This window comes from Rhinopithecus roxellana, chromosome 8 (genome assembly GCF_007565055.1).
Source record: "Rhinopithecus roxellana isolate Shanxi Qingling chromosome 8, ASM756505v1, whole genome shotgun sequence".
In the NCBI taxonomy this organism is placed as follows: domain Eukaryota; kingdom Metazoa; phylum Chordata; class Mammalia; order Primates; family Cercopithecidae; genus Rhinopithecus; species Rhinopithecus roxellana.
The window spans coordinates 111441218-111464278 of record NC_044556.1 but is presented as its reverse complement, the minus strand read 5'-3'; the positions used below and the strand labels follow the sequence as shown (position 1 = coordinate 111464278).

Genomic DNA, 23061 nt, shown 5'->3' with positions numbered 1-23061 from the left:
CCTGACCAACATGGTGAAAGCCCATCTCTACTAAAAATATAAAAACTAGCCGGGTGTGGTGGTGGATGCCTGTAATTCCAGCTACTCGGGAGGCTGAGGCAGGAGAATTGCTTGAACCTAGGAGACGTAGGTTGCAGTGAGCCAACACAGTGCCACTGCACTCTAGCCTCGGCGACAGAGTGAGACTGTCTCAAAAAAACAAAAGATAAACCAACATTTCCTCAGTGATTTTGGGTGCTAAATTCTTTTCTATGTTTCTACAATAGCCAAATTGGGACCATTAGCACTTCCAGCTTTACTGTTTTCTACACCATCACCATCAGGAACAGCAACTCCAGGTACCCCAAGCTGAAAGTAACAGTTCTAAAATACTTTGGTCCTTCCCATGTTCTGTGCTAGGCCCTGAGCACACTGGTAAATACCTGAGTTCCTATACTGATGACGGACTAATAGAACAAAAACATCACAAAAACTTTATTTTTGAGTCTTTTCCACTGAGTTTATGAGAAAGACAGAAACATTTATTTCCCAAATAGTCCCAAATATATATTTCAAAATGTGGGAAATATTTCTTTCAATATTGGGAAATAAAGATGTCTCCTCCACCTACTGATTTATTTTTGTAGATATATATCCAGTAGTGAAATTGCTGTGTCATATGGTAGCTCTCTTTTGAATTTGTTTCGCAGAAATCATCATACTGTTTTTACAGTGGCTGTATTGGTTCACATTCACACCAACAGTGTGCTAGCATCTTTCTTTTCCCACACTTTTGCCAACACTTACCTTCTGTCTTTTTTATTGTAGTCATTCCAACAAGAGTGAGGTGATACCTCAGAGCAGTTCCGTCTTGCCTTTCCTTGATGATTATTGATGAACATTTATTTAAAAATATATGTGTTGGTCATTTGTAGGTCTTTTGAAAAACATATTTAGACATTTTACCCATTTTAAATACCTTTCTGTTATATAGTTTAAGTTTTTATGATTTCCAGTATTAACCCATCTGACATATAATTTGAATATTTTTTCATTCTTTGGTTGTCTCATCATTTCACTGATTGTACCTGGTGCTGAATAGAGGCTGTTTAGTTGAAAGAAGTTTCATTTATTTTTACTTGTGTTGCCTGGGATTTTTTCATTAAATCTAAAAAATTATTGCCCAGACTACTGTCATGGTACTTTTACCTTATGTTTTCTCATAATAGTTTCAGAGTTTCAGGATGGCTGTGATGAGTATACAATGATGTGAACGCACTTAATGCGTCTAAAATGTACACTCAAAAGTGGGTAAACTTGGCCGGGTGCGGTGGTTCACTCCTGTAATCCCAGCACTTTGGGAGTCTGAGGCCGGTGGATCAATTGTGGTCAGGAGTTTGCGACCAGCCTGGCCAACATGGTGAAACCCTGTCTCTACCAAAAAACACAAAAATCAGTAGTGTGTGGTGGTACACGCCTACAATCTCAGCTGCTTGGGAGGATGAAACATGAGAATCACCAGAACCCGGGAGATGGAAATTGCAGTGCACTGAGATCGCGCCACTGCACTCCAGCCTGAGCGACAGAGCGAGATTCTGTCTCAAAAAAAAAGTGGTGGGGGGCAAATCTTATAGTTTGCATATTTCATTACTGCTTTAAAAAGTGAAATTAACAGCTTTAGGTATAATATAACAGCCAAATAGTACAGGTCTATAACTAGGAAGTGACTAAATGTATCATTTTATAAGGAAAAAATCAGTCTTTAAAGGCCATTTAAAAATATATAACTGATTGATAAATTATGTATTCAAACACAGCATAAGATTTTTTTTTTTTTTTTTTTTTTTTTTTTTGAGACTGAGTCTCGCTCTGTTGCCCAGACTGGAGTGCAGTGGCACGATGGCTCACTGCAAGCTTCGCCTCCTGGGTTCATGCCATTCTCCTGCCTCAGCCTCCCGAGTAGCTGGGACTACAGACGCCTGCCACCATGCCCAGTTAATTTTTTTTTTTTTTTTTTTTTTTTTTTTTAGTGGAGATGGGGTTTCACCGTGTTAGCCAGGATGGTCTCGATCTCCTGACCTCGTGATCTGCCCGCCTCGGCCTCCCAAAGTGCTGAAATTACAGGCGTGAGCCACTGCACCTGGCCAGCATAAGATTTTTATGTGAGTAATTGGGAAGGCTTCTATAAATATAAGGTAAAACTTAACGAGTTATTTAGAATGACATATTTTAATTTTTTTTAGAAAAATTAAACAGTCAAATTATAATTTAGTCATGGGGATAATTCATTTTAAAGAATACTCAAAACTAACAATTATGAGCAAATTATGTGAAACAAAAAGATTGCCTAAAAATAAATTTCTCAACCATATTCATAATTTAAGAAATATGACTAGATTTGGAATGAGAAATTCATTTAGATAATTTCACCTAGCAAATGGGTAGTAAAGATTTCAGTAACATTTCCGAGGCTATCAATGAAAAATAATTTTCAAGGAGGTAAAAGAAGAGGAGAACTGAAGGAGGCCTCAAGGATCTGTGTGGTATGATGCACATCCTTCCTTGAAATGGCAAAATCAAAAGCCCAGTCCCCTGGTTGAGATTCTTCTAATCAGGTAAATTACCCGGGATGCTATCCTGGCTGTGAAAAGCAGAATCAGGAGAAATGAGGGCTGTATTCTAAGTCTGGGTGTGGTCCCGTACCCCTCAAACCTCTATTGTCACCACCACCATCTTCTCCACATCTTCCCCCATATCACCCCCAAAGCAACAGGAACAATTCTAAAAACAACCCCCCAAAGGACCCTATTTTTGAATTATCTCCCCTCTTGGATCTCAGTGTTTCCTCCAGGTATGTTCACACAGAGCAGGTCTCTAGGATCTGAGACAGATTCCAGAGGAAAGACTTTAGATCCTAGCCCAGGTTACGCGTGTATTCCCGGAATGGATATGTACCTGACTACTGTAGACTTTGAACAGTCGTCAGGCTTCCAAGGTGAAACCATAGAAGTCCAACACACATGACCTCATTTCTCACATTTGGATAAACAAGACCAGAGTCCACTTAAAAGCATTCATGATCACTGTGTATTTTACTGCATCCCATGCGGGCCACTGTCTTTACTGGAGAACATCATCGTACTGTGCAGCCAGACAAGTTCTTCAAGTCATTTCCCCGGACAAGCGGCTTTGGAAACACCTGAAAATTTGCAACAAAAGCAGACCAGACTGGTGAGTGAGTAACATGAAGGAGAGGCCCAGCAACCCGTTATCCTACAGCCCTCCAGGTGGCTCCAGTCCATTCTACGTGCAGCAGCCTCTGCAATACCTAAGCCATAGTTTATCCTGAGTTAATGTAATCATACTAGGAATACACCATACACATGTGGTAACATTAGAGTTGGACTCAAAACTCCAAAAATATGTGAACAAAAATAGATCTGACCGACTCCACAGGCTTTATTGGTTTCTTGCTGTTTCCCATCTTCCTTCACTGCTTCCTTCTGTTCCTGGGATCACCCTTCAAGTAAATCACTTTTATGTGTTGCATCATCATAATGCAAATTAAAGCACTGTAATTTATTGAACATTTTATCAAAATGTAAAACACTACAAAAGATTAACAGGTTATGTTTGATTGTGGGATTGAATACTACATTCTCACTGTTGTGTTTGATCATTTTCATTACAAAGTCATAAGTAATCAAATGATTAGACAGCTCTTTAGTTATATGTGTAAAGAATAAGCATTCCGGCCGGGCGCGGTGGCTCAAGCCTGTAATCTCAGCACTTTGGGAGGCCGAGGCGGGCGGATCACGAGGTCAGGAGATCGAGACCATCCTGGCTAACACGGTGAAACCCCGTCTCTACTAAAAGATACAAAAAACTAACCGGGCGAGATGGCGGGCGCCTGTAGTCCCAGCTACTGGGGAGGCTGAGGCAGGAGAATGGCATAAACCCGGGAGGCGGAGCTTGCAGTGAGCTGAGATCCGGCCACTGCACTCCAGCCCGGGCCACAGAGCGAGACTCCATCTCAAAAAAAAAAAAAAAAAAAAAAAAAAAAAAAAAGAATACGCATTCCATTTGTATACATAATTGTGAATCTGGGATGAATGTATTCTGAATTTGAGGGGTTTTTTCATAACACCCTGTTCCAGTGCACAAGGTAAATAGCCTTTTTGTCAGAACTCATGATAGTACAAGTAGCAGCAGCCACTCCCAGTCGTGTTCTCATGTGTTCTGCTGTGCTACAGAGAAATGTTCCTGCTTATATTGGTGGCGAAGTGTTAGCGTTCTGCTCAATGAGATTCAGAGAGAAGTGCCTGAAGAGGTTGGCCTTCTCTGAATTAAAAAACACTGGTTTTTAATAAAATTCCCTATGTCCTATCAGCTTCACATTTTTCTCCTTGTTGCTGTTTGGAATGTGGTTTGATTGCCTGGAGGTGGATCAGCCAACTTGGGCTCTGAAGGAGTGAGCTTGAGCACAATGACCAGGTGTAGACAATTTCAGAGACAGGAAATGGAAAGAAACTGGTAAACTATAAGGTCACTGCACTGCTATATCAGTTCTGCTGCCCAAGTACGTAAGAGTACACCTCATATATTCTGATACCATACAAAAGTCTTTTCTTTATAGCTGAACACAAGCTAATTGCTTCAGAATGAGATGTATGAAAGTTTTTAGAATCAAAATGAAATCACCAATGTCATAAAAACTCTGACAAATAGAGATGCTGGAAGAAAGTGTTCTTAAGCTTATATGCCTGATAACAAAACCATCCTAAAAGACTTTTAAAACTTATCCTTTCGCCGTGCGTGGTGGCTCATGCTTGTAATCCCAGCACGTTTGGTGGCCGAAGCAGGCAGATCATGAGGTCAGGCTTTCGAAACCAGGCTGGCCAACATGGCAAAATCCCGTCTCTACTAAAAATACGAAAATTAGCTGGGCGTGGTGGCAGGCGCCTGGAGTCTCAGCTACTCAGGAGGCTGAGACAGGAAAATCGCTTGACCCCAGGAGGCAGAGGTTGCAGTGAGCTGAGATCACGCCACTGCACTCCAGCCTGGGCGATAGACCAAGACTCCGTCTCAAAAACAAAACAAAAAACCCCTTATCCTTTCATAAAGACCTTCACAACCTTGTACAAAACATTTCTGTCAAGCCATTAAAATGGGCACTGAAGAGTAGATTTATTTGGGCATATATGAAAGTCTTTGTTAGCTGGCACAACGCTGTGTCTCACATTTATATCTGGGGCTTGAGGGAACATAAACAATGCTCGTAAACCTTGGGAATGATAGAAAATGTGTGTAATTGATCTGAGGTGACTTTATAAGTATTGATATAGTTTAGATATGTGTCCCTGCCCAAATCTCATATTGAATTGTAAATTTATAATGCCTAAAGTCTAAAAAGTAGCTGCTTCTCATTCTGGTTTTCTGAATTTTATAGAGGCAAATAAATTTTCAATCTGATTTGGGGGTCTCTTATTTGGCTTTGCGTTTTCTCTTCAGGATAAATTCAGTGTAACTTATTCCTTTCTTCAAATGTTGTTTATTTACAGCAAATGTGGCCTACTACATCATTCCCACTGAAACAGAATGTCTTATGTCTTTGAATGCCTCAAAGGAATTTAAAGAAATAATAACTGATCCTTGAGCACATATACCTACAGGGATATAGCAATCAGTGAGCTAAAGAATTAGCTAATTAAAAAATTGTTTTGCAAATGTAGAAATGACTATTTCTTTTCTTTTTTTTCTTTTTTCTTTTTTTTTTTTTGAGACGGAGTCTTGCTCTCCCGCCAGGCTGGGGTGCAGTGGTGTGATCTCGGCTCACTGCAAGCTCCGCCTCCTGGGTTCACGCCATTCTCCTGCCTCAGCCTCCTGGGTAGCTGGGACTACAGGTGCCCACCACCACACTCAGCTAATTTTTTGTATTTTTAGTAGAGACGGGGGTTTCACCGTGTTAGCCAGGGTGGTCTCGATCTCCTGACCTCGTGATCCGCCCGCCTCAGCCTCCCAAGGTGCTAAGATTACAGGTGTGAGCCACCACACCTGGCCAGAAATGACTGTTTCATTCTTGTTCTGGTACTTCTGTAACCTTGTGTTCTGTCCCCCATGTGGACAATGTGCCATATCTAGTTTCTGCATAGATGTCAAGAGAGACATAAGGACAAGTTTTTCACATCACACATCAGTGAAGATGCAGCCTAGGGCAGCGACATTGCACACCAATTATAAACCAATCAAGTTCTCCTCCCTCCCTCTCCCTCAGCCTCTCCCTCACCCGCCAGTATCAGCAGATGGTCTATCTCATACTTCATGGGAAAATAGAAGTTGTTCAGCTTATGTTTGGTAAACCTCTCTCCCTCAACCTTAAGATTCACCTTCAGAGATGCGCATTGCTTCCTTCTTCCCCACTGCCTAAGAGAATAAGTTATCTTCGCTTTTACCTCTTTTGAGACTTGGCCTGTTTAAAGATTCACTTTTGTTTTAGTTGTCTTTGATTTTTCTTTCACTTGGCTTAATTCCCTCAGAGACGTAATCATTTTCTTGATACTGTGTCTCCTGCTCAGTTTACACCTTAGCTTACTTACTGTCAATCTTGGGAGGGTTGTGTATGCTTCCTAGCTCCTCTGCCTCATGATTACTCCTCAGCCCTCTGCATTTGCATGCCAAACTCTGAACTTTCATGTTCTCAGCATGTTAGTAAAATTGTGTTGTTTCATTTTACTTAAGTTAGAAGCACTTTATTATTGCTCCCACAGCTCTCAGTCCAAAACTTCAGTGCATTGTAATTGTTAAAATCCTCATCACATTGTATTTTAATGGTCTGTGTTCATACGTTTCCTCAGTAGACTAAGTTTCTAGAAGGCAGAAAAATGCATTTATATAGATTGCCTATTCCCTTTGGAGTTAAATGTAGGTCATGACACATAAATACATGGAAAATACATTATTCAATAAATTCATAATAAATACTGGTGGATGTCAGTGTTTCATAGTTACAATTTCTGCTTATATTCATTTTGCCAGCAGTATGTCACTCATTTATTTATTTATGAATGCAGTACATATTCACGGAATGCCTACACTGTCATAAAGTCTGTCTGAAAAATTGATATATATGGTGAATGACAATATATGTAAGGTTCCTTAGCTATGGAGCTCACAATGTGGTTAAAGGAGACTAATAATAAATGCAAAAACAACTAATTAAGATACTTTCGGCCGGGCGCGGTGGCTCAAGCCTGTAATCCCAGCACTTTGGGAGGCCGAGACCGTCCTAGCAAACACGGTGAAACCCCGTCTCTATTAAAAAATACAAAAAACTAGCCGGGCGAGGTGATGGGCGCCTGTAGTCCCAGCTACCCGGAGGCTGAGGCAGGAGAATGGCGTAAACCCGGGAGGCGGAGCTTGCAGTGAGCTGAGATCCGGCCACTGCACTCCAGCCTGGGCGACAGAGCGAGACTCCATCTCAAAAAAAAAAAAAAAAAAAAAAAAAAAATACTTACAAGAGTGGCCTAAATATGCAAATTATTATCTCCAGGAAGAAGGAAACCACTGACAGGCAACCTGGGAGGGAGTGAACGGGTGTACTGAGGCCATGAAAGGCACCGACATTCACACATAATAAGGTCATGAAAGGGAATTCACATCTATTGGTACGTACATGGGCCAGGTGTAATTTGGTGTCTCGATCTCCTGACCTCGTGATCCGCCCGTCTCGGCCTCCCAAAGTGCTGGGATTACAGGCTTGAGCCACCGCGCCCGGCCAATTTGGTTCTTAAGACGCACCAGCTTTGGAGTCGGTCAGAACTGGGTTTGAATCCCAGTTCCATCATTCATCATTATGTGATTGTGGATGTGTTTTTAACCCCTCTGATCTTCAGTTTTCTCATCTATAAAAGATGCCTTTTTCAAGTTGTTACGAGGCTTAAATAAGGTAATTGTGTACAAATCTGGGCAAAATGCCTGTAGTTTTGTGTTTAATACATAGAAGAGTATCATCCTTCTCTCATTTAATTTTTAGAGCAAAGTCCGTGGTGATCATTTTTTATAGCTAAATCAAAGATCAGAAAGATGAAATCACCGTAGCCACATAGCAACTCACAGTACACATTCACATGATAATTGCTAGTTGCAAGTAGCAATGATAATCACATAATCTCACATTATGTAGTGGTTTTACTTTACATAAGCCTCCTTATTTGTTGGAACCATAGATTCTAAGTTGCTCTATCAAAGTGATCATTAGAAATATGTGATGCGGCCGGGCGCGGTGGCTCAAGCCTGTAATCCCAGCACTTTGGGAGGCCGAGACGGGCGGATCACGAGGTCAGGAGATCAAGACCACCCTGGCTAACATGGTGAAACCCCGTCTCTAAAAATACAAAAAACTAGCCAGGCGACCTGGCGGGCGCCTGTAGTCCCAGCTACTAGGGAGGCTGAGGCAGGAGAATGGCGTGAACCCGGGAGGCGGAGCTTGCAGTGAGCTGAGATCCGGCCACTGCACTCCAGCCTGGGCGACAGAGCGAGACTACGTCTCAAAAAAAAAAAAAAAAAAAATGTGATGTTCAGCTGGGCATGGTGGCTCACGCCTGTAATCCCAGCACTTTGGGAGGCTGAGGTGGGCAGATCACCTGTGTTCAGGAGTTCGAGACCAGCCTGACTAACATGGAGAAACCCCGTCTCTACTGAAAATACAAAATTAGCCTGGCATGGTGGTGGATGCCTGTAGTCCTAGCTACTCGGGAGACTGAGGCAGGAGAATCGCTTGAACCCGGGAGGTGGAGGTTGCAGTGAGCCGAGATTGCCCCATTGCACTCCAGCCTGGGCAACAAGCAAAACTCCATCTCAAAAAAAAAAAAAAGAAAGAAACAAAGAAATGTATGTTCTTAGTGTACACATTTTAGGAAATTTCCTATTACTGTTCTGTTTGATTTAATGTGTGTGATATTTTCAGAGAAACATAAGAATCTATATAGTGTATACATTAAAAATTAAGTTATCACAGAGTAGACTTAACTCATGACAAATTTTTTTCTGAAAGCATCTGCAGAAATCGGTATTCTTTCTCGTTTAAAAAACTCAGAGGCTGCCGGGCTCAATGGCTCACGCCTGTAATCCCAGCACTTTGGGAGGCTGAGGCAGGTGGATCACAAGGTCAGGAGTTCAAAACCAGCCTGGCCCACATGGTGAAACCCTGTCTGTACTAAAAATACAAAAATTAGCCGGGCGTGGTGGCGGGTGTCTGTAATCCCAGCTACTCAGAGGGTGAGGCAGAGAATTGCTTGAACCCGGGAGGCGGAGGTTGCCCAGATCACACCATTGCACTCCAGCCTGGGTGACAGAGTGAGACTTCATCTCAAAACAAGCAAACAACTCAGAGGCCACTGGGGAGCGGAGGCTTTTTGGATTCTCAGTAGTGCATAAGACTTAGATTTGATTACAGTAGTAATTTAAGCGTAATCCACTTTAAGGTGATGATCCAGAGAGGCTTCATACCAATGCAGAAACTTAAAAGCTCCCAGCAGCCAGAAAGGAAGGAAAACCGGAATTATGGTGGGGCAGGGCAACCACTTGGGGGGTCGCTGTGGGAGGGGACAGCCACCGGTTGGGCAGCCACAGGGCATTGTGAGCCACGTGCCTGGGACAGGAACTCTAGGAGTGATTGGTTCCTGGTAACCGGGTGACCTAGGAGGCCTGGTGAGTAGGCACAGGCCAGTGGCCTGGCAGGCAGTGGCAAGAGGAGGCGGAGCACCGGCCTCCTACAGGCTTTCTCCCTGCGTGGTTGCGCTTCTCTGTGCTTGCTGGGCTCCATCCATTTCAAATAAGCCAGCAGAGGGGCAAGTTATCTGAGCAGGAGGAGGGAAGGAGCTGAGGCAATCTCAGCACTTTGGGAGGCCCAGGCGGACGGATCACCTGAGATCAGGGGTTTAAGACCAGCCTGGCCAATATGCTGAAACCCTATCTCTACTAAAAATACAAAAAATTAGCTGGGTGTGGTGGCGCACTGCAGGCGGCAAGCCACGCAGGTGCCGAGGCAGGAGACCGAGGGCACAAGCTGTTCCAGTGTAATAAAGAAAAGTCGTAGAATAAGAATAGTTATACTAGAAATAGATTATAGATATGATTATACATGAGTATCATTAATCATTAGTTTGTAGTATTACCCTTTATTCCAATATTATAGTAATCTTTGTTCTACAATTACGACGTAGGAAAAACCAGGCCGTACAGAAAGAGGAGCTGAAGGGACACGGTGGGAAGCGACCGGAAGGCAAGTGTGAGCCCTCTGTCATGCCTGGGCGGCGCCGCTAGAGGGCTCCCTGGTCTCGCGGTCGCGTCAGTGCCGGGGAAGGCGTCTGTTGCTTGGCAGACCCGGCAAGGGAGTCTCCGTTTCCCCGGGGAATTTAGAGAGGCCTCTGCTCCGGGGAAGGCGTCTGTTACTTGGCAGACCCGGCAAGGGAGTCTCCGTTTCCCCGGGGAATTTAGAGAGGCCTCTGCTCCGCCACCTCCTGTGGGAGTCCTGACATCAGTCACACCGGCCCGCAGCTGTCCGGAGGCCTGACCGTCTCCCTCTGATGCTGTGCTTCAGCGGTCACGCTCCTGGTCCGCTTTCATATTCCGCCCTGTACACCTGGCTCCGCCTTCTAGACACCGGTAGTAGAATGAGTGAAAGTACTAAAGTCTGAAATGCATAGAAGAAATAATGACGAGAGAGCTGTCCTGTCTCTCCGCCTGGGCTACCAAACAGGGAAGGGCCCCCGTCCGGTGGACACGTGACTCACGTGAGCTTACCTGTCGTTGCAGATGGCTCAGGCTCCTTACCCTGCCCCCTTGTCTTGTCTCCAATCAATGACAGCGCAGCCAGCACTCGGGACCACTACAGGTCTCCGCGTTTAGGTGGTGGTGGCCCCCGGGCCCTGCTGTCTTTCCTTCTATTTCTTTGGCTTGTGTCTTTATTTTTACAATCTCTCCTCTCCGCACTGGAGGAGAAAAATCCACAGACCCAGTAGGGCTGGACCCTGCTGCGCATGCCTGTAGTCCCAGCTACTCGGGAGGCTGAGGCGGGAGAATCGCTTGAACCCGGGAAGCGGAGGTTGCAGTGAGCCAAGATTGCACCATTGCACTCCAGCCTGGGCGACAGAGCGAGACTTCGTCTCAAAACACAAAAGCAAACAAACACTTTGTTTTTAGCCCTTCTACTAAGGGTCTTTACTCCTCACCCTAAGTCTTCAACAACGGCCCTCCGCTCTGCATGGCAGGAACTCACATTGACCAGCCCTGTGTCAGCTTTGGGAATTGTTTAGCTTATAGATTCCCATCAATTAATTGTTCCTTGCCAGGCTTGGTGAGTTTCACCTTATACATGCCAGATGAGTATTCATGAGAAATCTCCAGGGGACTCGTATGCGGATTTCTGGAGCTCTCTTTACATAGCTTCTTCCTCTTCAATACTCTGCCTCACAAATTGCAAACTGCCTTAGCCATCCCCACCTCTAGTCTTTCCTCAACTCAGCAAGATCTCTTGGGCTCTGTTTGGATTCCTTACACAACTCAAAAATTGCCTTCAGGCAAAGAACTGGGGTGATTGTAGGGCTCACCTTCTCTGTTTTCCTCCTCTCCGAGATCACACTTTACACTACCTACAGTCCTAATATCTGAATACAGTTGTTTAATGTATTTTGTCAGTTTTCTAGTTGTCTATGCCAGAAGGGGAACATCTGTCTCAATCACTCTTTCACTGTCAGAAGAGAAGTTACTGATTTGTTCTTAACACTAGTTTATTTTGAATTAATGTGTGCTTTAAAACTCAAAAACACTTGTGTTAAAAGAGCTGCTCTGTCTACTAAGTGCTATAATAGCAATACTGCAAAGGCTTTTAGGAGAAGATGCTCAAGTTGAGTCTTTAAGTATCTCTAACTTTACAAGGCCTGTGGTTTGGCTCTGTGTTTCCACCCGAATCTCATGTTGAATGGTAATCCCCAACGTTGGAGGAGGGGCCTACTGGGAGGTGTTTGGATCATGGGAGTGGACTTCTCCCTTGCTGTTCTCATGATAGTAAGTTCTCACGAGATCTGGTTGTTTAAAAATGTGTAGCACTTCCCCCTTTGCTCTCTCTTCCGCCAGCTATGTGAAGATGTGCTTGCTTCCCCTTTGCTTTCCACCATGATTGTCAGTTTCCTGAGGCGTCTGCAGAAGCAGAAGCCTATACAGCCCACAGAACCATAAACTGATTAAATCTCTTTTCCTTACAGATTATCCAGTCTAACTAATACAGAAAAGTGGTACCAGAGAGGTGGGGCATTGCTATAAAGATATCTGAAAATGTGGAAGTGACTTTGGAACTGGTTAACAGCCAGAAGTTGGAAAAGTCTGGAGGGCTCAGAAGAAGACAGGAAGATAAGGAAAAGTTTGGAACTTCCTAGAGACTTGTTGAATGGTTGTAACCAAAATGCTGATAGTGATATGGACAATGAAGTCTAGGCTGAGGAGGTCTCAGATGGAGATGAGGACCTTATTGGGAACTAGAGTAAAGGTCACTCTTGCTATGCTTTAGCAAAGAGACTGGTGGCATTGTGCTGCTACTGTAGGGATCTGTTGAACTTTGAACTCGAGACAAATGATTTAGGGTATCTGGCAGAAAATATTTCTAAGTAGCAAAGCATCAAGATGTGGCCTGGCTCCTTCTAACAGTGTACGTTCATATTTGTGAGGAAAGAGATTATCTGAAACTGGAACTTACATTAAAAAGGGAAACGAAATATTAAAGTTTGGAAATGTGCAGCCTGGCCATGTGTTAGAAAAGAAAAACCCATTTTCTGGTGGGGAATTCAGTCTAACTGCAAACATTTGTGTCAGTAAAAGGAGCCATGTTAATAGCCAAGACAATGGGAAAAATGCCCCCAAGGCATTTCAGAGACCTTCCTGGCAGCCCCTCTCATCACAGGCCTGGAGGCCTAGTAGGGAAAAATAGTTTTGTGAGTCAGGCTCAGGGCCCTGCTATTCTGTGCAGCCTTGGGACTCTGCTCCCTGTGTTTTAGCTGCTCCAGCTCCAGCCGTGGCTAAAAGGACTCCAGATATGTTTCAGGTTGCTGCTCCAAAGGGTGTAAGACACAAGCCTTGGAGGCTTCCAGATGGTGTTAAGCCTGCAAGTGCTCAGAGGGCAAGAGTTGAGGCTTGGGAGTCTCCACCTAGATTTCAGAGGATGTGTGGAAACAACTGGATATCCAGGCAGAAATTTGCTGCAGGGGTGGAGCCCTTGTGGAGAACCTCTACTAGGGTACTGTGGAGGGGAAATATGGGGTTGAAGTTCCCACACAGAGTCTCCACTGGGGCACTGCCAAGTGGAGCTGTGAGAAGAGGGCCACTGTCCTCCAGACCCCAGAATGGTAGCTCCATCAACAGCTTGCACTGTGTGCCTGGAAAAGCTGCAGGCACTCAACACCAGCCTGTGAGAGCAGCCATGGGTGCTGAGCCCTGCAGAGCCCCCAGAAGCAGAACTGTCCAAGACCTTGGGAGCCTACTCCTTGCATCAGTGTGACCTGGATGTGAGACATGGAATCAAAGGAGATTATTTTGGAGCTTTAAGATTTAATGACTCCCCCGCTGGGTTTCGGACATGCGTGGGGCCTGTAACCCCTTTGTTTTGGCCAGTTTCTCCCTTTTGGAACAGGAGCATTTACCCTTATTGTATCCTGGAAGTAACTAACTTGCTTTTGATTTTACAGGCTCATAGCAGAAGGGACTGCCTTATCTCAGATGGAACTTTGGACTTGGACTTTTGAGTTAATGATTAAATGAGTTAAGGCTTTAGGATACTGTTAGGAAAGCATAATTGTGTTTTGAAATGTGAGGACATGATATTTGGGATGGGCCAGGAGCAGAATGATGTGGTTTGGCTCTGTGTCCCCACCCAAATTTAATGTCAAATTGTAATCCTCAATGTTGGAGGAGGGGCCTGGTGGCAAAGTAATTGGATCATGGGGGCAGACTTCTCCTTTCCTGTTCTCATAATGAGTGAGTTCTCATGATATTTGTTTTTTTTTGTTTGTTTGTTTTGTTTGTTTGTTTTTTGTTTTTTTTTTTTTGAGATGGAGTCTCGCTCTGTCGCCCAGGCTGGAGTGCAGTGGCGTGATCTTGACTCACTGCAAGCTCTGCCCATGGGTTCATGCCATTCTCCTGCCTCAGCCTCCCGAGTAACTGGGACTACAAGCGCCCGCCACCATGCCCGGCTATTTTTTTTTTTATTTTTAGTAGAGACGGGGTTTCACAGTGTTAGCCAGGATGATCTCGATCTCCTGACCCCGTGATCCACCTGCCTCGGCCTCCCAAAGTGCTGGGATTACAGGTATGAGCCACCGCGCCCAGCCGATACTTGATTGTTTGAAAGTATATCGCAGTTCCCCCTTTGCTATCTCTCTCTCCTGCCAGCCATGTGAAGATGTACTTGCTTCCCCTTTGCCTTCTGCCATGATTGTAAGTTTCCTGAGGCCACCCCAGAAGCAGAAGCCTGTAACGCCCACAGAACCGTGAGTTGATTAAACCGCTTTTCTTTATAAATTATCCAGTCTCAGGTAGTTCTTTTTTTTTTTGGAGATGGAGTCTCACTCTGTTGCCCAGGCTGTAGTGCAGTGGCACAATCTCGGCTCACTGCAAGCATTCTCCTGCCTCAGCCTTCCAAGTAGCTGGGACTACAGGTACCCACCACCAGGCCAGCTAATTTTTTGTATTTTTAGTAGAGACGGGGTTTCACCGTGTTAGCCAGGATGGTCTTGATCTCCTGACCTCGTGATCCACCCACCTCGGCCTCCCAAAGTGCTGGGATTACAGGCATGAGCCACCACGCCGGGCCTCAAGTAGTTCTTTATAGCAATGCAAGAACGGATTAATACACAAAGCCAGGTCAGAACTCCTGATCTTCCCCTGAAACCTGCCCCTGCAAGTCTTCCCCCATCTCAGCTAATGGCAACTTCATCCTTAGTGTTTCTCAGACCCAAAAGTTTGACATCATACTTGTCACCTCTTTTTCTCTTTTATCCCCCATTCATTCCATTAGGAGATCCTATCTGACCTTTAAGCTATATCCAGAATTCAGCTATGTCTTGCCCCCTCTACTGCTACCACCCTTGTCCAGGTCAGCACCATTTCTAGCTTGGATTTTTGCAACAGTCTTCCAACAGGTGTCCTTTCCTCTACCCTTGTCCTCTTACAATCTGTTCTCAACCCAGTGGCTTTTTAATGCATAACCCTTTTAATATGTAACGTTTAGGCTGGGTGTGGTGGCTCACGCCTGTAATCCCAACACTTTGGGAGGCCGAGGCAGGCAGATCTCCTGAGGTCGGGAGTTCAAGACCAGGCTGACCAACATGGAGACACCCCATCTCTACTAAAAATACAAAATTAACCAAACATGATGCCTCATGCCTGTAATCCCAGCTTCTGGGGAGGCTGAGGCAGGAGAATTCCTTGAACCCGGGAGGTGGAGGTTGTGGTGAGCTGAGATTGAGCCATTGCACTCCAGCCTAGGTGACAAGAGTGAAACTCTGTCTCCAAGAAAAAAAAAAAAAAAAGTAACATTTAATATGATTTATTTAATATGTAACTTCTCTGTTCAAACCCTCCAATAACTCCTCATCTCACTATCTCACTTAGAGTAAAACCTTGCAGTGGCCCACAGGGCACCCCCCCCCCAACTTTCTCATTTTGACTTTTTTTTCCTCTAAAGACAGGGTCTTGCTCTTTGCCCAGGCTAGACTGCAGTGATGTGATCATAGCTCACTGTAAACTTGAACTCCCAGGGTCAAGCGATCTCTCACCTTAGCCTCTTGGGTAGCTAGTACTACAAGAGTGTGCCACCATACCCAGCTGATTAGAAAAAAGAATTGTAGAGATAGGTTCATGCTATGTTGCCCAGGCTGGTCTTGAACTCCTGGACACAAGTGATCCTCCTGCCTCAGCCTCCCAAAGTGCAGGAATTACAGGTGTGATTCACTGTGCCCAGTCTCACTTTGAATATTTTTTGGTGGGGGAATGGAGTCTTGCTCTGTCGCCCAGGCTGGAGTGCAATGGCACAATCTTGGCCTACTGCAACCTCCATCTCTGAGGTTCAAGTGATTCTCCTGCCTCAACCTCCGAAGTAGCTGGGATTACAGGTATCTGCCACCATGTCCAGCTAATATTTAGTAGAGATGGGGTTTCAGCATGTTGACCTTGTTGGTCTCGAGCTCTTGACCTCAAGTGATGTACCTGCCTCGGCCTCCCAGAGTGCTGGGATGACAGGTAAGAGCCACCACGCCCGACCTCACTTTGACTTTTATTCTCTCACTTGTTCGCTGTCTTCAGGCCATCTGGCCTTTTTCTACTTCCTGGCACATTTGAAGTATGCCTCGCCCCAGGGTCTTTGCCCTTATTCTTAACTTTTCTCTTAATATTTTCCTCCAAATACTCACATGGCTTGCACCTTCACTTTCTTCAAGTCTTCGCTCAAATGTCCCCTTTCATGGAGGCTGCCCTGACTACCTGTGATATTGTGATTTAAAAAAATATATATATATGTATTTAATTTTCTGGCTTAGTTTTCTCTTGCTTTTAACAGAATACCTGAAACAAGGTATATAAAGAGAAGGAATTTATTTTTTACAGTTTTGGAGGCTGAGAAGTCCAAGGTTGAGAGGCTGCTCCTGGTGAGGGCCTTCTTGCTGTGAGGACTCCAGAAATTTTTTTTTCTTTTTCTTTCTTCATTTTTTTTGCACTGTCACACAGGCTGGAGTGCGGTGCAGCGATCTCAGCTCATTGCACCCTCCACCTCCCGGGGTCAAGCGATTCTCCTGCAGTAGCCTCCTGAGTCACTGGGACTACAGGTGCGTGTGACCACACCTGGCTAGTTTTCGTGTTTTTAGTAGAGACAGGGTTTTGCCAAGTTGGCCAGGCTGGTCTTGAACTCCTGACCTCTGGCGATCCGCCTGCCTCAGCCTCCCAAAGTACTGGGATTACAGGCATGAGCTACCACACCCTGCCGACTCTGCAGAATCTTGAGCAGTGCAGGAAATCACATGGCAAATGGGCCAAGTGTCCTAGCTCAGGTGTGTCTTGCTCTTCTTCAGTCATCAGTCTGATTCCCATAATAAGTCATTAATCTGTTAACCCATTAATCCATGAGTAGACTAATCCATTCATAATGGCAGAGCCCCACAACATGATCACCCCTTAAAGTTCCCCCATCTTGCCATACTGCCACATTGGGGGTTAGGGTTTTATTTTCTAATTTATTTTTTATTAAAAAAAAACTTTTTTTGAGACAGAGTCTCACTCTGTTGCACAGGCTGGAGTGCAGTGCCACGATCTCAGCTCACTGCAACCTCCACCTCCTTGGTTCAAGTGATTCTCATGCCTCAGCCTCCTGAGTAGCTGGGATTACAGGCATGTGCCACCACACCCAGATAATTTTTGTATTTTTAGTAGAGATGAGGTTTCACCATGCTGGCCAGGCTGGTCTCAAACTCCTGACCTCAAGTGATCCACCTGCCTCGGCCTCCCAAAGTGCTGGGATTACAGGCGTGGGCCACTGCGCCCAGCCAGGGATTAAGTTTCAACATGAGTTTCTGAAGGGACAAACGTTGAAACCATAGCAGTATTTGTCTCCAGTCCTTTGGCACAGAGTTCCTAAAACCCTTTAATTTCCTGAGTAATCAGGGCATTAGGAGAATCTTTTGTTCTGGTATTTGGTCTTTGACCTTGGTTCCTGACACAGAGATCCTAATCACTTGGAATTTCCTGGGTAATAGGAGCATCTTTTGTTCTCACGGGGCACCTCTTGGTGGGCTCCTGGATAGGGCTAGTCACCGGAAAGACCAAGCCATGATTAGAAGCTTGCAACTTTCAGCTCCACTCCCATCCTCCACGAAGGGGAGAGGGGCTGGAACCTGAGTTAATAATTGGTCATGCCGGCCGGGCGCGGTGGCTCAAGCCTGTAATCCCAGCGCTTTGGGAGGCCGAGACGGGCGGATCACGAGGTCAGAAGATCGAGACCATCCTGGCTAACATGGTGAAACCCCGTCTCTACTAAAAAATACAAAAAACTAGCCGGGTGAGGTGGCGGGCGCCTGTAGTCCCAGCTACTCGGGAGGCTGAGGCAGGAGAATGGCGTAAACCCGGGAGGCGGAGCTTGCAGTGAGCTGAGATCCGGCCACTGCACTCCAGCCCGGGCGACAGAGCGAGACTCCGTCTCAAAAAAAAAAAAAAAAAATAATTGGTCATGCCTATGTGCTGAAGCCTGCATGAGAATCCCTGAACTGTGGGGTTTGACGAGCTTCCAGGCTGCTGAACACATGGAGGTGCTGGAAGGGCGATGCACTCTGGAGAGGGCATGGAAGCCCCCTGCCTCTTCCCTCATACCTGGCCCGATGCATCTCTCCCATCTGGCTGTTCCTCTGTATCCTTTGTAATATCCTTTTTAATAAACGGGTGAACATAAGTAACGTGATTTTCTGAGTTCTGTGATCCATCCTAGCAAATTATCAAATCCAAGGAGGGCACCATGGGAACTCCAGTGTATAGCCTGTCAGTCAGGAACACGGTTCACAGCCTGGGGCTTGTGACTGGCATCTAAAGTAGGGGCAGTCTTGTGGGACTAAGTCCTAAACTGTGGGATCTGACTCTAACTCCAGGTACATAGTGTCAGAATTGAGTTAAATTGTACATCACCCAACTGGTGTTGGAGAATTGGTCGGTGTGGGGAAAACTCCACACACATTTTAGCAACCGGAGAGAAAGTAGTCTATGACAAGTATGACTGTAGAAGAGAAAGCATTTGGTTTTTCCTATTATACACCACTCCATTTAAAATCGCAGTAACCCCCGCCCCCGCTCTGGCACTCCCAGCCTTCTTCCCTGCTGGATTATTCTCAGTAGCACTTCTCTTGTCATCTAGTGTAGAATTGACTTGTTTGCTCGCTTCATTGTTCCTCCCCTCCCACCACCATCACCACCACTAGAAGGGAAGCTCTACAAGTGAGGAAGTTTGCCTGTTTTTTATTTTTATTATTTTTTGTAAAAACAGAGTTTCACTTTGTTACCTAAGCTGGTCTCTAGTTCCTAGCCTCAAGCAATCCTCCTGCCTCAGCCTCCCAAAGTACTAGGATTACAGGCATGAGCCACTGCACATGGCCAGTTTTGTCTGTCTGATTCACTGATGCCCAGCACCTAGATTAGTGGCTGGCACAGTCACCTTTAGTAAACGTATCGTGAATAAATGAATGCAGAAGCAGTGGTGGGGTGGGCTAGTTAGTGGAGGATGGCCACTTCCGGATGAGGGAATAGCATGGAAAAGCACTACAGGCAGAGGAGTGTGACATGATCAGGAAATGGACGTTAGATGAATATAGCTGGAATGAGGGGCATGGAGAAAGGGGGCAAGAGACAGGGGCTGGTTTGCCTGCTAAGGTGTTTGAACTTCAGCCTAAAGGCAACAAGGAATCATTGAAAGGTTTCAAGCTGGCAGTAGGGAGTGGGAGAGGTGGTGAAATGTGATGTTAGTAATTCAGAAAGATCATTTGCAGAAGACATCAGTTTAGGGGTGAAGAGGCCAGCCCCAAGGAAGCCATTTGCTTCTAATTTTAGTAACTCTGATGATCAGTGATGAGGACCTGAATTAAGTCAGTGGCCAGAGCCATTGAGAGGAAAGGGGATGGATTTGAGAGGTATTTAAGAAGTAAAACCTTTATGACTTGGTAAACAAATTGGCTGTGAGGTATGAGGCAGAACAAGAGGCTAGGATGACAACCAGACTTCTTGCTTGGGTGACTTGAGGGATGTGATGCCATTCCCTGAACTCAGATGTAAAGCGATCGTGCTGCCTTGCCAGCCATACTCCTGTTACTGGGCCATGAGGGCCCAGTGGTGATGGGGCACAAAGCTCAAGCCATTCATCAGGATTCACCATGTGTGCGAGCCCAGCTGGTGACAGGAAGTCTGACCTGAGCTCCATGAGTCAGCAGCCTCTCCTTCATTGGGAAAGACCACACCTATCATAGAAACATTGCTGTCATGTGTTAGCCAGGGCTGTGCGGCTTCTTGCCACCTTGACTGCCCTATGAAGCAACCGGAGAAGGAAATTACGCGTGGATTTCCTTAAAGAGAAGTTCAGTGTCTCTAAGGTTATAAAGATATGGGCAGCAGGGATTGTCACCACCATCGTCTGCCATGACAACTCATATGTCTGGAAAGGACGGGCCCTAGAGGTGCCTCCGCCTGCTTGAGATCTTTTCTCTTGATTGAATGATGAAGGGAGTGATGAAGAGGACCCTTTGCTAACCAGCCCGGTGAACACCAAAGTCAATGATCACAGTAGTCAGATCACCCTTACTACTAAGTTCAAGCTATCTGAAGTCCCTTCCAGGACGGGAATGAGGCAGGCTGCAGGATGTGGAGCCCAAGGGCAGCACCCAAGAAAACAGTCTAAAGCATCTTTCACCTATCTGAGGGATCAGGCCCGATGGGTCACAATTGGGTCTGAAGCAAAAGACTATAAGCAGAGGTAGCGAGAGGGACTAGGTGAATTCAGTAGAGTGGATGGGAAGCATCCTGGAAAGATTCCCTGAGTGTCTCAGGAAGGAGAAGCAGAGCCTTCCTGTAAGTATGAAGAGAGCTGTGAAAGCAACACACATAAACCCAAGCAGCTTATAGAACAGTGGCCCTACAGTTTATGGAATGGAGGTGGCAGGGAATAGCAATAATGAGGCTTAGGATTTAAGAACATGCACTGTGGGAGGCAGAAGATTTGCATTCATTCATGTTAAAAGCCTTTATCAAGTATCTACATGCACATGAAATAATAGGTAGCAATACAAGATTGTCACATGAACAAATAAACAGCTCATTATAGGCTGGTGCAGCTGGAGGTGGCTTTTAATGCATATATAACTTCTAATGAAGTGTTATACCTTCATTAGAAGAGGAGTAACGTATATAATTTTTGAAATGGTGATACTAAAGATGAGAAGTTTGAGTTATGTGTGCATTATTTGATGTTAAGACTTATACCCCAGGATTCTGAAATAGCTAACTACGTTTCTTGGTCATCAACTGACCCTAGTACGAATTGCAGTGAGTGAATCAAGTCAGGACGCCCACCTTCATAACAAACGTCTTTGAAATGATAATCGAAATAACATTTTTGAGCTGAAAAGACCTTCATAGATTCTTTACTTTTGCAGCTCTCTGTACCATTCTTTGTGTTGTTTTTTGTTTGTTTGTTTGTTTGAGACGGGGTCTCCACCGGCTGGAGTGCAGTGGTGTGATCTCAACCAGTCCGGGCTCAGGTGATCCTCCCACCTCAGACTCCCAAATAGCTGGGACTACAGGCGAGCACCACCATGCCCAGATAATTTTTATATTTTTGTACAGGCAAGTTTTGCCATGTTGCCCAAGCTGGTCGTGAACTCCTGGGCTCAAGGGATCCACCTGCCTCGGCTCCCAAAGTGCTGGGATTACAGGTGTGAGCCACCATGCCTGACCTGTACCATTCTTTGAAGGATAGGGAGCTGCCTTGAACTATTGAGAAATGATCTGAATTTGTAGACAGAAATGAAGAAAAGAACTTGTCTTGCATGGCCAAGTAGGTCTTGTATAACCTTATCACTCTGAATGGAAACAAATAGTTCTCTGGGGCGTATATGTAGAGAGAACGTGGGTAGTATTCTGTACTACTACACAATACCAGCTGTCTTTACTTTTACATATATGACAAACAGCATCAGAGAAATTAGCAAGCCACTCCAAAAGAAACCCCACTGTATATAATATACATTTTCCCCCAAACTGCAGTCATATCAGCCTGCTTGAGTGCAGCAAAATGCATCCAGGTTACTGGGAAATCTTAGGGTGGCAGTGTTGTTCACTCTCTAAATATATTAGTGTTCCAGATAAAACTGTGGTTCCCTTTTTGCTGATATGTTTACAATTTCTTTGAATAGAAAAGAGGAAGTATTACAATATGAGAAAGTTTCCTTAAATAATGACATGGCAAAATGTGTGAAATCTGACAGGAAAAGCAAGCAATTAAATTATTCATGAAGCTTCTCAACTGGGTTTTTCAATGAGATGGGTTTATTTCAAATAATACATTCTGAAATGTATAATCTAACATACTTAAAGGAGTTGAGATTCAGTGAATTTGACTCTTTCTTGAAGACAGCAACCTACCAGAATATCTAACCATGGTTATGAAAACTCATACATTGCTACGGAGCTCATGGATCAAAAACACCGGAGAGTTTTTGCTTCTGAGGAACAGTCCACTTTTACCCCCTGTCTTCAGAACCGCTGCAGAGAGGAAGAACTGAGAACATCTAGTTGCTAACATCCTGCATCATTGGAGCAGAATGTGGCACGTTGTAAGAGAAAGTGACAAGTTCAATAGTCTAGGTTCTAAAAATATGCCCATTTTGGGCCGGGCACGGTGGCTGACACCCATAATCCCAGCACTTTGGGAGGCTGAGGCTGGTGGATCATGAGGTCAGGAGTTCAAGACCAGCCTGGCCAACATAGTGAAACCCCCATCTCTACTAAAAATACAAAAATTTGCCAGGCGTGGTGGCGCTCGCCTGTAGTCCCAGCTACTTAGGAGGCTGAGGCAGGAGAATTGCTTGAACCTGGGAGGTGGAGGTTGTGGTGAGCCGAGATCATACCACTGCACTCCAGCCTGGGCAACAGAGTGAGACTGTGTCTCAAAAATAAAACAAACAAACAAAATGCCCATTTTGGGCTTCTCTAGAATAAGCAGATAACGTGTTTTCAACATTTAAATGCTTCTTTTCAGAAAGGAGATTATATATATATTATTTATTTATTTATTTATTTTATTTTATTATTTTTTTTGAGACAGGGTCTCACTCTGTCACCCAGGCTGGAGTGAGTGCAGTGGTGAGATCATAACTCACTGCAGTTTCAAACTTCTGGTCTCAAGTAACCCTCCTGCCTCAGTCTTCCAAGTAGCTGGAAATACAGGTACATGCCCAGCTAATTTTTAACCTTTTTTTTTTAGAGACAGGGTCTTGCTATGTTGCCCAGGCTTGT

At 45.0% G+C, this 23061-nt stretch overlaps 1 protein-coding gene across 1 annotated transcript in view; it reads left to right on the top strand.

Annotated features, from left to right (window-relative positions):
- Positions 1–23061, top strand: part of ZNF695 (zinc finger protein 695) — a 60242-nt gene that overhangs the window by 32211 nt on the left and 4970 nt on the right. The window contains exon 5 of the mRNA XM_010387331.2: positions 14419–14516. Coding sequence (XP_010385633.2) covers positions 14419–14516 — 98 coding nt within the window. The remainder of the gene's footprint in view (positions 1–14418; positions 14517–23061) is intronic.